The sequence below is a fragment of the Gopherus evgoodei genome, chromosome 1 (genome assembly GCF_007399415.2).
Source record: "Gopherus evgoodei ecotype Sinaloan lineage chromosome 1, rGopEvg1_v1.p, whole genome shotgun sequence".
NCBI lineage: Eukaryota > Metazoa > Chordata > Testudines > Testudinidae > Gopherus > Gopherus evgoodei.
Window position 1 is genome coordinate 227,153,448 of NC_044322.1, and position 13,517 is coordinate 227,166,964.

The following is a 13,517-nucleotide window of genomic DNA, read 5'->3' on the forward strand; positions in this document are numbered from 1 at the left end:
ACAGCTGAGATACCACCGACCAATTTCCTGCCGGTTTCCTCACTTCCTTTGGAATCAGCCTGCAACTGATTGCAACACTGCCTTTGCTCTGTAGCTCACAAGTGAGCCCCTTCAAAGAGGAAATGGTCTTGGGGTGTGGGGAGAGGGAGATAGAAAGGGGAGAAGTACTGCCATTGTTCACTTCAAAACTATAAATGAAACATATAAATGTAAAAATGAGGCAGCATGCAAAACTCAGAGCTATGCCCTCAGCCGACAAAAGTCAGCTGAGGATTTGGCCCTTGTGTTTGAAATGGGCTTGGTTCTGGGTGGCTATAGTCAAAGGAATATTCCTCATATGTTCAAAACAGATAAAATTAGCAATAGCTATGCAGAGTTTGGGCCAATGGCCTTCTGAAGAGAGGAAGCATTATTTAGTCCAAGATGATGCATCTTCTTGAGAGGTGCTGAGTTCTCCAGTTCCCGGCACCGAGTTACATATCTGCAGCTGAAATTATTGGATTTCGGGGAGAAATAGTCATGAAAATTTTGCTAATTCTGAATCCAATTCAGGTTAGCAATGTGCACACTTTCTCTGATTGTTTTTCATGAATATTAGTGAGAAGTAAGACTCATTAGGAATAAATGCTCATGGAAAGAGAATTTGAGGCCTGTAGCTGGCCTTCATTTAGGGCCAGATTTTCAAGTGCTCAGGATCTGCAGTTGGGACCAGACTTTCAAAAAAGTACTCAGCACCCAGCTGCTCCTACTGTGACACTTAGGGTGTTTTAGGTACCTGTATGGAAGCTAAACTCTTGAAAATCTGGCCCTAGTGGTAAAAATCTGAACCCTTCTGAAAATTCCAGCATTAAGGTATAATTACTCCACCGCAGAGGGACAACACAAGACTTGTGTTTCACTTCAGTCCAATTTTCATCCCCTAAATATTTGGCCTGGCTAGAAAATGTTTTTCCCTGCAGAAAATTTTGAGTTTTATGCAAAAAATTGAAATCCAAAATATTTCAGCTGAAAAGAGAAATTCTGAAATACTGCCACAATATCTCCTGGGAACTGCAGTTCCAGTGCCTCATTCTTTCATTTTCCTCTATAGGCTGAGCTCTCTGGTTGGACTAAATTTTGCACGTTCCACCATGGTCTCCTCTCTTGATTAGGGAAGGTGGTGCATCATGGTAGTCCTATAGCCATGATGAATCATGGGAAATGTAATATGACCAAAAAATCCAACCAATAGAGGAGAATGGTCTCCTGAAGCAGATAAATTATAGTTCCCATGGGGAACCAAAAGGCATTTCTCAATTATATTTCAGCGGGGATATTTTGGTTTTCAGCCAAAAAAATACTTTTTGGCTTTCAGGTCTTCTGGTTTGTTTTACTGAAAAATTGAACTTTGTTTCAGAAAGCAGGCACTTTTCATGACAATTCTGCTTTATTGAAAAAGCCAATTTTCTGTTGAAAAATAGTTTCAGTGGAAATTTTTTCACCAGCTCTAATAAATATTCCCTTTAAATGGACTTAAGTGTTGTACAGGCCTTGTTCTGCTCCTCTGGAGTCAAGAAAATCAAGAAACAAATGACAGTTTTGCCCGCCTCTTCTTGTGCAGCTGGCATAGTTCAGGATCTGGTTCACTATGTTGTGGTGTGGTGTGCAATACTATTAACGTTGTCTATTTTAGTACATAGCACTAAGAATTTACTTCCTTAAAGCAAAATACAGGAAATATTTAAATAAACATGGTACAAAAAGTGGAAATGATTCTCTACCACTTTTTGTAGTCACTATATGTAGCTGGTGAAAAGAGTGAGTTCAAAACAGGTATAAAACTTTTGGCGTTTCGGTAGTGCTCTTACAATTCTCAATCACTGTTGGATGTCTGGCATTCAAAGCATTCTCATAAAAGCTCAACTGAATTGGTCGGGGCATCTCATCTGTATGGTCAACTTAAGAATATCCAAGGCCATATTGTATGGTTAGCTAAAGTCAAGCTCGTTCTTATGATGACTAATACAAATGATATAAAAACACACTGAAGTCAAACTTGACAGTATGTCAGTTGACCCCCAGCAACTGGGAAGCAAGAGCCCACAACAGTGCAAGGTGGCAGCAGAGTTGTCATTAACCATTTTGAAGCAAGGTATATGAATACCTTATGTGAAAAATGTCAACGAGGTAAAGCAGGGATACAACAGTCTGCTATGGCTATGGACAATCTTGTTTGTCCCATATGTAACCAAGTTTGTAGTTCTTGCATTGGTCTGACCTTGCATATTACTCCATCAGTATCACATGCATTTTGGACAGGTGTTAAAGTCCCTCCACAAGGTGCTGTGCATGTGGAGAATCAGGCTTGCTGTCACTTCAAGCAAGCATACTGGAGCCACAGGCAGCTGTCACTTACATTTCTTTTTCTTCATGTAGTCTTGAAGCCTCTTCCTGGAGCATCTGCAATTGTTGCTGGGTGACTATTAACTCCTGAGACGTTCGTTCCAGTTCCTGCAGCAGCTCTTGGTTTGTTAGCTTCAGCTTGGTGTTCTCCACTTTAGTCTCCTGTTTGTCATTGTGGAGTTCCTTACACTGACCCTCCAGCTAGAGGTGGTGGGAGGGGAAGAAAAGGAAAAAAAATGCCTCTGACTCACTGAGCTATTTTAGCTTGGCGTCAAGAAGGCTTTTAAATTTTAAAACCTAAATGAACCCATTTAAAATTATACTCATTCTCCAAAGTGGAGGCAACAAAAGAATGCACTGAATTTGATAAGAAGGTAACAGTAGCTCCTAGTGTGTATAAATGAGTAGCACAATGGTTCAACCTGCTACTGCCTGGATGAAACAGCAATGGTAAAGTAGGTTCAGAGAGCCAGGGTAGCAACTTTGTTTGGTTCATGGTTTTTTGAATGCAGCATGTATTTATTTTATGTTAGGAGATGGGACCTATTACTTAATACATGTAATATCTACTTAGCAATATTGAGGGCTAGATTGTCAGTGTGCTCAGTAAGCTCTGACTGCAGCTGATGGGGGTTGGAGAGGGTTTGAAGACGGTGATTATTGGACTTGTTCTATGCTGACCATGGCCCTGCCTTAGTTTTTAGAACCACCTCAGAGGTGCTCTAAACCTGTTACTGCTTTTTTTCACCCCCTACAATAGGGCTTGAGGGGTTAGAATTACAGCTGACTACGCCAGCCCTTCACCACTGGGGACTCCCTCACACCAGGAGAATTCCCATCTGGGTTGATCTGGTCAATTTACGGCCCTTTTGTGCTGGTCCAGTGGTGCAAAAGGCCCCTAGTGTGGGAGAGCATCTAACTGTGGCAGCAGAGGAGGAGAAAGATGTGGGGAAAAGGGAAAATGAACTAAAATTATAGACAGCAAATTCCATCCAGAAATACATAAACGCTCTTCTTGTGTTGTGTTGTTAGCAAACAAGTTTTTTAAAGGACATCAAGTGCATTGTAAGCTTTAAAGTGATACTAGATCAATCTTTGAGAGAGACACACAGAGAACGAAAGGACTGGAACACAAATTCTGTATGTCTCTGAATTTTTGTGCTCTTGGAAGACAGAGACTGACAGCTCCTGGGACAGAGTGGGCAGCTTTACCTACACAGCTCTGCCAATTAGTGCTAAATGATAAATGATTTTCCAGTTCAGTGACTAAACCAAAAAAATCCAGAAATATTTGTTTCTATAGAATGAAACAATTCACTTTCTGGATTTTTCTTTTCCTGGCTGAAATCTGCTGAATTTGACTTAAATTTAAGACTAGTTTTAGTTGACCTAAGACTATTTGTCCAGAAAATTTTGCCCAATTCATCTACCAACTTGTACCTCAGCCTGGAACACTTCTATTGTTCCAACCATGGGTCCCTGCTGAGTGTAAACAACTAAGCCAGGGTTTCTTCAGATGGCTCACAAACAATTCACCAGGAGTATCTATTACCTGACCATTGAAAGTTGAGCTACATTGTTTAGTTTTGATCACACAAGTTACAAGGCATTGTTTTCTCTCCCTGGGTGAATGAGGGAAACTTTTATAACTAAGCAAAGGCTTGAAGCTTTTGATACATTGGTACAGTAAATAGTGACATATTTTATAAATGCTTATAGACATATGCTAAAAGTCTAAATACTAAGATGTGTGAACTTGAGTGCCTGGTGTTAAATGAGGATTTTGATATAATAGGCATTACAGAAACTTGGTGGAATGCTGATAATCAGTGGGACATGGTAATACCAGGTGTGATAAAGTTCCTCCTCTACCTTGGGGAGTCCTGCACTTATTGGCTAGCCTCAGAGATCTTCCTGTGTTGGATCAGGAGTTGGGAGGTTTTGGGGGGGGACCCAGGCCCACCCTTTACCTTGGGTTCCAGCCCAGGGTCCTGTGGACTGCAGCTGTCTAGAGTGCCTTCTGGAACAGTTACACGACAGCTACAAATCCCAGGGCTACTTCTCCATGGCCTCCTCCCAACCTTTGTCCTCACTACAGGACCTTCCTCCTGATGTCTATTAATGCTTGTACTCCTCAGTCCTCCAGAAGCACGTCCTCTCACTCCCAGCTCCTTCCACACACCTCACTAACTGGAGTGAGAGCCTTTTGTCCTGATTAGCTTTAATTAATTCTAGTAACTTCCCAATTGGCTCCAGGTGTCCTAATTAGCCTGCCTGCCTTAATTAGTTCTAGAACATTCCTGAGGGTTCTGGAATAGTCCCTGTTACCTTACCCAGGGAAAAGGGACCTGCTTAACCTGGAGCTAATGTATCTACCTTTGACCACTCTCTTGTAGCCATCTGGCCTGACCCTGTCACACAGGGCACACAGTATATAAGAATGACAGAGTACGTTGCACTAGTGGTGGAGAGGCACTATATGTGAAAGAAATAATATAGTCAAATATAGTAAAAATCTTAAATGAACCAAACTGTACCACAGAATCTCTATGAATAGAAGTTCCATGCTCAGATAAAAAACTATAGCAGTAGGAATAAACTACTGATCACCTGACCAGGATGGTGACTGTGAAATGCTCAGGGAGATTAGAGTGGCTACTAAAACAGAAAACCCAGTAATAATGTGGGATTTCAGCTATCCACAGATTGACTGGGTACATGTTATCTCAGGACAGGATGCAGAGAGAAATTTCTAGATGCCATTAATAACTGCTTCTTGGAGTAGCTAACTTGGAACTCCCAAGGGGAGAGGCAAGTCTTGATTTAGTCCTAAGTGGCACAAAGGATCTGATCCAAAAGGTGAATATTGCTGAACTGCTTAGTAATAGCAGCTATAATATCATTAAGTTTAACATTCTTGTTGGGGAGAAATGTCAGAGAAATCCATCACATGAGCATTTATCTTCAAAAATGGGAACTACACAAAGTGAGGAAAGTCGTTAAATGGAAATTAAAAGGAATAGTCACAAGAGTGAAATGCCTGCAGCCTGCATGGAAACTAATTTTAAACATCATAATAAGGGCTAAAACTAAATATATGACAGTCCCTTCCCCGCAGTAAGAAGACCAAAAAAAATGCCTCCGTAGCTAAACAGAGTAAAAGAGGAGGTTAGAGATAAAAAGGCCTCCTTTAAAAAGTAGATGTCATATCCTGCTGAGGAAAATAGAAAGGAGCATAAACTCTGGCAAAGTCAAGTGTAAAAGTTTAATTAGGCAGGCCAAAAAAGAATTTGAAGAATCACTAGCAAAAGCCACAAAAACTAAAGAGCAAAAATTTTTGAAACACATCAGAAGCAGGAAACAATCAGTGGGGTCACTGAACAACTGAGGTGTTAAAGAAGCACTGAAGGAAGACAAGCCTATTGCAGAAAAGCTAAATGAATTCTTTGCATCGGTCTTCACTCAGAGTATGTGAAGGAGATTCTCCCACCATTTTTTTAGGTGACAAATATGAGGAACTGTCCCAGATTGAGGTGTTAATAGAAGTAGTTTTGGAATAAATTGACAAATTAAACAGTACTAAGTCACCAGGACCAGATGGTATTCACCCAAGAGTTCTGAAGGAACTCAAATATGAAACTGCAAAACTACTAATTGTAGTATGTAACGTATCACTTAAATTAGCCTGCGCACCAGATGACTGGAGGATAGCTTATATAATGTTGATTTTTTACAAAAGGCTCCAGATGCTCTCCTGGCAATTATAGACTGGTAAGACTAACTTCAGTACCAGTTGAATCTATAGTAATGAACAGAAATATCCGACACATAGATGAAAACGATATGTTGGGGAAGAGCCAGCACAGCTTCTGTAAGGGAAAATATGCCTCACCAATCTATTAGAATTCTCAGAGAGGTCAACAAGTATGTGGACAAGAGTGAACCGGTTGATGAAGTTTACCTAGATTTTCAGAAAGCCTTGGACAAGGTCCCTCACCAAAGGCTCTTAGGCAAAGTAAGCAGTCATAGGATAAGAGGGAAGGTCCTCTCCTGGACCAGTAACTGGTTAAAAGATAGGAAACAAAGGGTAGGGATAAATGACAGTTTCACAATGGAAAGAGATAAATAGTGGGGTACCCCAAGAATCTTTACTGGGACTAGTGCTGCTCAATATATTCATAAAGGATCTGAAAAGAGGGGTAAATAGTGAGGTGGCAAAGTTTGCAGGCAATGCTAAATTATTCAAAATAGCTAAGCCTAAAGCTGACTGTGAAGAGTTACAAGGGGATTTCACTAAACTGAGTGAGCAACAAAATGGCAGATGATATTCATAGTTAATAAGTGCAAAATAATGCACATTGGAAAAAAATAATCCCAAATATACATATCAAACAATGAGTTCTAAATTAGTTGTTACCACTCAGGAAAGAGATCTTGGAGTCATTGTGGATAGTTCTCTGAAAACATCTGCTGATTATGCAGTGCCAGTGAGAAATAGCTAATAGAATGTTAGGAACCATGAGTAAAGAAGTATATAATAAAATAGAAAATATCATAATGGCACTACATAAATCCAAGGTATATTAGAATTGGAAAAGGCAACAAAAATTATTAGGGGTATGGAATGGCTTCCATGTGAGGAGAGATTAAAAAGACTTGGACTACTGAATTTAGAAAAGAGATGACTAAGGGGGTTATGACAGATTTATAAAATGACTGGTATGGAGAAAGTGAATAGAGAAGTGTTATTTACCCCTTCATATAACACAAGAACCAAGGGTCACCTAATGAATCACAGAAATCTAGGACAGGACTAAGTATTATCTAGGCCTGTGGACTGGATCCATATTTAGTTTGTGATCCACTATAACTTCCAGATCCCTTTCTGCAGTACTCCCTCCTAAACAGTCATTTCCCATTTTGTATTTATGCAATTGATAATTTCTTCCTAAGTGTAGTAGTTTGCATTTGTCTTATTGAATTTCATCCTATTTATTTCACACCATGTCTCCTGTTTGTCAAGATCATTCAGAATTCTAATTCTGTCTTCCAATGTGCTTGTAACCCCTCTCAGCTTGGTATAGTCTGAATGTTGTAAGAGTACTCTGTCATTTAAATAATTGATAATGATATTAATAAGACCCAGGACAGATTCCTACAGGAACCCACTTGATATGCTTTTTGAGGCAATCGTGAACCATTGATAACTACTCTCCAAGTACTTGTTTCCAGCCAGTTATGAACCCACTTTTAGTAGGTTCATCTAGGCTGTATTTCTCTAATTTGTTTATGGGAAGGTCATGTGAGACAGTGTCAAAGTAGAAATAGCAATTAATAGGCAGCAGATTTAAAACAAACAGCAGCAAGTACATCTTCACACAACACACAGTCAACTGTGAAACTTATTGCCAGGCGATGTTGTGAAGGCCAAAATTATAACAGGGCTCACAAAAAAATTAGATAAGTTCCTGGAGGATAGGTCCATCAATGGGTATTAGTCAAGATGGTCAGAGATACAACCACATGCTCTGAGTACCCCTAAACCTCTTGCACTGTTCTGTTCATTCCCTCTGAAGCACCTGGCACTACCAACTTTTGGAAGACAATACTGGGCTAGATGGACCATTAGTCTGACCCAGTATGGCCAGTCTTGTGTTCTTATGTTCTCTCAGGGAGAGGAGCAGTTTTGGCAGAGTTAGCAGAATAGCATGATATAGGAATTTTAGAAATGCTCATACCCTTTCTTTCCTGACACAGGTCCATTTCCACCTAGAAAAATTAGGCTTGTGTAAAAGGTATTATCTGGGTGAACAGCTGAAATTTATTTCCCTCCCTTCATATTCTCACCAAGTAATTGCACATGTGGTCCTATTTGTGGATGGTGCAGTCAGATCCTTGCCTTAATTAATTTCTTCTGTACCAGAGCTCTGGTGAGAAGTTAAAGGAACACCATTACCTTTCTATGGTGCATAGTGCTCTGTCCCATTCAAAATGCATCAAGAACCTGGATTTTCAGAAGTACTGAGCACTCACAGCTCCCACTGACGTCAACAGCAACTCAGTTACTGTGAAAAATCAGGACCAAATACATTTCATTTGCTGGTTTGTCTTTTTCTGTTAGGGATACAGAACAGGGTATCTCTGCACTGTCAGTAATAAAATAATTGCATTTGCCTCTGAGCATGCAGTCCTGACTGTGGAGTGTCTGCTTGTCTGATTGTATTACTGGCTTTCTGCCAGGTGCTCAGATATTACAAGGCTGGGGACTGTGCAGCTATATAAATAGAATAGTTAGGGTTTTGGCATATGATTTTGGGTAGCCTGGCCCACAGCAGTGTCCTGTCCCACGTAAAATGTAACATTTCTAGTGCACATAGACTATCAGGGTTGAGAGCGACCTCAGGAGGTCATCTAGTCCACCCCCCTGCTCAAAGCAGGACTAATCCCCAGATAGATTTTTACCCCAGTTCTCTAAAGGGCCCCCTCAAGGATTGAGCTCACAACTCTGGGTTTAGCAGGCCAATGCTCAAACTACTGAGCTATCCCTCTTCGCACATGCACAAGAGTGCAAGTTTCAGATTTGCTTTCCATGAGATTCGTGCAAGTAAAGCAAGACTGTGTGACTGTTCACATCCCTGCACGGAAGGCAAGCACAAGGCCTATTCACCACGTCAATCAGAGGTGGCTTTACCAAGGGTATATGGATTCATATGCACCCACAGGAATGATGAAACCCAGAGGCCAAACCCGAGTGGCGCTGTGACCTCATGTGCCAAGTCACAATGCCTGGAGTAGGGAGCCGGGCCCAGCCCTGCGAGACAGGAGCCACTGCTGTGGAGTGAAAGTGGAGCAGGCAGGAGGTGGGGAGAAAGCTCACTCTCTAGCCCCTCTTTCTCCCCGCCCCAGCATTCCTGCCACACTGGGCCAGGATTAGGAATCCAAGGCCAGGGCAAATGGTGCTGCTGAGAGTGATCAGTGCTCTGCTTGACTACGGTAGAGTGCACCCATTGAACTGGGCGGTTACATCTGTCCCTGACTGAAATCCCATGAAAGTGGGACTGGGTGAATTTCACCCAAAGAGCAAACCGGAAAGAGACATGAGCACAGCCCAAGCAAACTCACTGGCACATTCGCATGAATACTCACGGACAATGTTTTGCCATATTCACTCAGCTCTGCTTGTGAATTGAATCACAATTGGAACTGGCTCCTGTCTCATCAGAGGAAAGGCTACACACAGTGGTTCTCAACCTATTCACCAGTGTGGGCTGCCCTCCCACTTTTTACTGGCCACAAGGGTGAGTGATGAGGCGGAGGGGGCAGAGAGGGGTGAGTGGGGCAGGGGCCTTGTGGGGAAGAGGTGGTGCAGGAGTGGGGTCTCGGGGAAGGGGAATTGCGAGGGTCGGGGGCTCAAGAGAATGGGCAGCACGAGGGTGGGGCCTCAGGGAGAAGAGGCCATGTGAGGAAGGGGTCTCAGTGAGAAGAGGCAGCATGAGGGCGGGGGCTCAGGGAGAGGGAGTGGTATGGGGGTGGTGCATATGGGGAAGGGGCAGTGCAGGGGCAGTGTCTTTAAGGGAAGGAGTGGCCTGGGGGAAGAGGCCCCAGTTTGGGCTCCGGTAGCCCCTACGCTTTTAGGAAGCGTCGGTTGCTCCTGACTCTAAGTATATAAGAGCTATCATACTGAGTCTGTCCATGGTCCACTTTACCCAGTGTGCTGTCTCTAACAGTGGCCTGTACTGGAACTTCAGGGACAGCATACAGAACAAGCCAATTATGAAGTGATCCACCCATCTTCCACTCCCTGCTTCTGGTGGTGAGAGGTTTAGAGTCATCCCAAACAGGGTTATATCGTTAACCATCTTGGCGAATTCTATCCTCCATGAACTTATCCAGTCCTTTTTCGAAGCCAGGTATACTTTTGGCCCTCATAAGGCAATAAGTTCCACGGTTTAGTTATGCATTGTGTGAAAAACACATCTCACAAACTGCTTTGCACCATTTCAGAGACACAAAAGAGGGGTAAACCCACTATAACTGGCCGGTTAAACAGGGGCTTTGACTGCTTTGCATTACCAGAGCAGCAAAAAGAAGCCAGAATTAATCAGTGAATCTGGTCTAGAAACTTACTTTTTTAAAACTGAAATGTTAAAATTTGCAGAATATTGGAGAATGTGGAAAAAATTGCTGAAAGACTCCAAAATTGTGGAGTCCAAGGTCCCCCCCCCCCACCAGTAGTGGTCTCCCATCCTCGATGTTAAGGTACTTTTTTTCTTTCAGGAGACAACATAAATAAGGCTGTGGTGCGGTGTTTAATGCCTGTTTTGCTTCAGTCTTTACATTGTGACCAGACAAGGGAGAAGGAACAACAAAAGGACAGGAACGCAAGCGAAACCAGGGAAAGAACAGGTTAAAGAATATTCAGATGAGTTAGATGTATTCAATTCAGCAGGGCCCAAAGACATATACCCCAGGACACCTAAGGAACTAGCTGAAGCATCTTGGAACAGTTCACGATGATTTTTGAGAACTCATGGAGGATTTGTGAGTCTCAGAGGACTGAAGAAGGGCAAACATAGTACTTGTCTTTAAAAAGGGGAACAAAGAGGACCTGGGGAATTATGAACCAGTCTGCAGAACTTCGATACCTGAAATGATACTGGAACAAATTATTAAACAATCAATCTGTAACCACCTAGAAAATAACAGATAATATGTAATAGCCAACATGAATTTGTTATGAACAAATCATGCCAAAATCAACCTAATTTCCTTCTTTGACAGCGTTATTGGTCTAGTGGATGGGGGTGGGAAGCTGTAGACATGATATATCTTGATTTTAGTAAGGCTTTTGACACAGTTGCACATGACAGTCTCATAAGTAAACTAGCGCTTGAAAGACTGAACTCAAACAGTAGTTGTCAATGGTTCCCTGTCAAACATGGAAGATGTAACTAGTGGGATCCTGCAGAGGACAGTCCTGGCTCTGGTACTATTTGATATTTTCATTAATGACTTGGATAATGGAATGTACAGTATGCTTATAAAAGATGGGAAGGGTTGCTAGCACTGTGGAGGGCAGAATTATAATTCAAAATCTCCTTGACAAATTAGAGAATTGATCTGACTTCAGCAAGATAAATTCAATAAAGACAAATGCAAAGTACTACACTTAGACAGTAAACATCAAAAGCACAGCTACAATATGGGAAATAACTGGTTAGGCAGCAGTATGGCTGAAAAGGAGCTCTGGTATGTAGGGGATGTTATAGCAGATCACACACAGTCAGCAATGTGATGCAGTTCAGAAAAAGGCTAATATTCTGGGGTGTATTAACAAGAGTGTCATATGTAAGACACAGGAGGTTACAGTCCCACTCTACTCAGATCAGTGAGGCCTGTGTCCATTTCTGAGCACCACACTTTGGGAAGGATGTGGACAAACTGGAGAGAGTGCAGAGGAGACTGACAAAAATGATAGACGGTTTAGAAAACCTGATCTGGGAGGGAAGGTTTAAAATGGCATGTTTAGTTTTGAGAAAGGAAGACTGAGGGGGAGCTGATAGTCTTTGCATATATTAAAGGCTGTTATAAAGAGGACGTTGATCAGGTGTTCTCCACATCTGCTGAAGGTAGGACAAGAAGTAATGGACTTAATCTGCAGCAGAAGGTTAGAGCAGGGATAGGCAACCTATGGCACACATGCCGAAGGCGGCACCCAAGCTGATTTTCAGTGGTACTCACACTACCCAGGTCCTGGCCACCAGTCCAGGGGGCTCTGCATTTTAATTTAATTTTAAATGAAGCTTTGTAAACCTTATTTACTTTACATATAACAATAGTTTAGTTATCTATTATAGACTTATAGAAAGAGACCTTCTAAAAATGTTAAAATGTATTACTGGCATGCGAAACCTTCAATTAGCGTGAATAAATGAAGACTCGGCACAGCACTTCTGAAAGGTTGCCGACCCCTGGGTTAGAGTTAGGTTTGATATTAGGAAAAACTTTGTAACTACAAGAGTAGTTAAGCCCTGGAATAGGCTTCCAAGGGAGGTTGTGGAATCCGCATCACTGGAGGTTTTCAAGAACAGGTTGAGCTAACACCTGTCAGGGATGCTCTAGGTTTACTTGTTCCTGCCTCAGTGCAAGGGGCTGGTCTACATGAGCTCTTGAGGTTCCTTCCAGCCCTACGTTTTTATGATTCTGTGTTTTAATGAGATAATTTTTTCATGCAAATTGTCTCCATACCAAAAGTTTGAGAATAGCAAAAACTTCAAGCAGAGCTCAAGCATAGAGAATCTCAGTGCCAAAAGGCGAATATGTGAGGAAGTTATGACCATCTGAAAACAAAAGTTTGCAATGGTAATTGGTTTGGAAACTTAATTATAGCAAGTACTATGGAGCACCCACTATAATACTGTAGTAACACAGGTACTAATCTTGGACATGATGACTAGCGGGCATGGCACAACTGTGAGTACAGAGTGATTCAGTTCAAATTTTGCATGGTTGTAAATGGGTCAATTGGACATGATCAGACTGAGAAGTGAGTATGTCACAGAAATGTGTAGCTTTATGCTAACATGGTAACACAAATTATTTACATGACACTGGCTAAGTGTTGGCCAGACATTGGACTAGAATCTTCTAATAAGGCAAGTTTTCCAGTTGGTGGAAGGAATTTTTGGGTCAGAGTATCAGCTGTTGTAAATCAGTGTAGGTCCAATGAAGTCAGGGTTCACTGGCGCTAAGAATCTGGTCCATAATAAATCCTGCTGTTACCCCATCTAAGACTTAACTGGAAGGCAAGATGAGACCTAGCTTAAGCAAATGTTGGAACCCTGCCCCACAAACAGTTCTCCTGTAATTGCCTCCCAAACACACACAGCGGCTGACATTTCCCTCCTTCTGAACTCAGAATCCCCTTCATTTCCTTCTTCCTCCTTAATCACAACCCCCTCTTCTTCCTTATCCAGCACCAACTTACCCTCCTGGATGCCTAACCAGATCCACACATGCCTTCCCCTTCCCCGCCTAGACCTCCACCTAACCATCCATCCAACCGTGCCCCTCCACCCCCACAGGGCAGAAACTCAGCTACCCTTTATCCCAAGCACTGATCCCAGCTACCTTCT

General features: G+C 42.1%; 1 protein-coding gene across 4 annotated transcripts in view; it reads right to left on the bottom strand.

Moving 5' to 3' along the window:
- CRACR2A (calcium release activated channel regulator 2A) overlaps positions 1-13,517 on the bottom strand; it is a 93,568-nt gene that overhangs the window by 26,779 nt on the left and 53,272 nt on the right. For all 4 annotated transcript variants that reach the window (XM_030538535.1, XM_030538544.1, XM_030538564.1 and 1 more), the window contains exon 8: positions 2,396-2,583. In XM_030538535.1, coding sequence (XP_030394395.1) covers positions 2,396-2,583 — 188 coding nt within the window. The remainder of the gene's footprint in view (positions 1-2,395; positions 2,584-13,517) is intronic.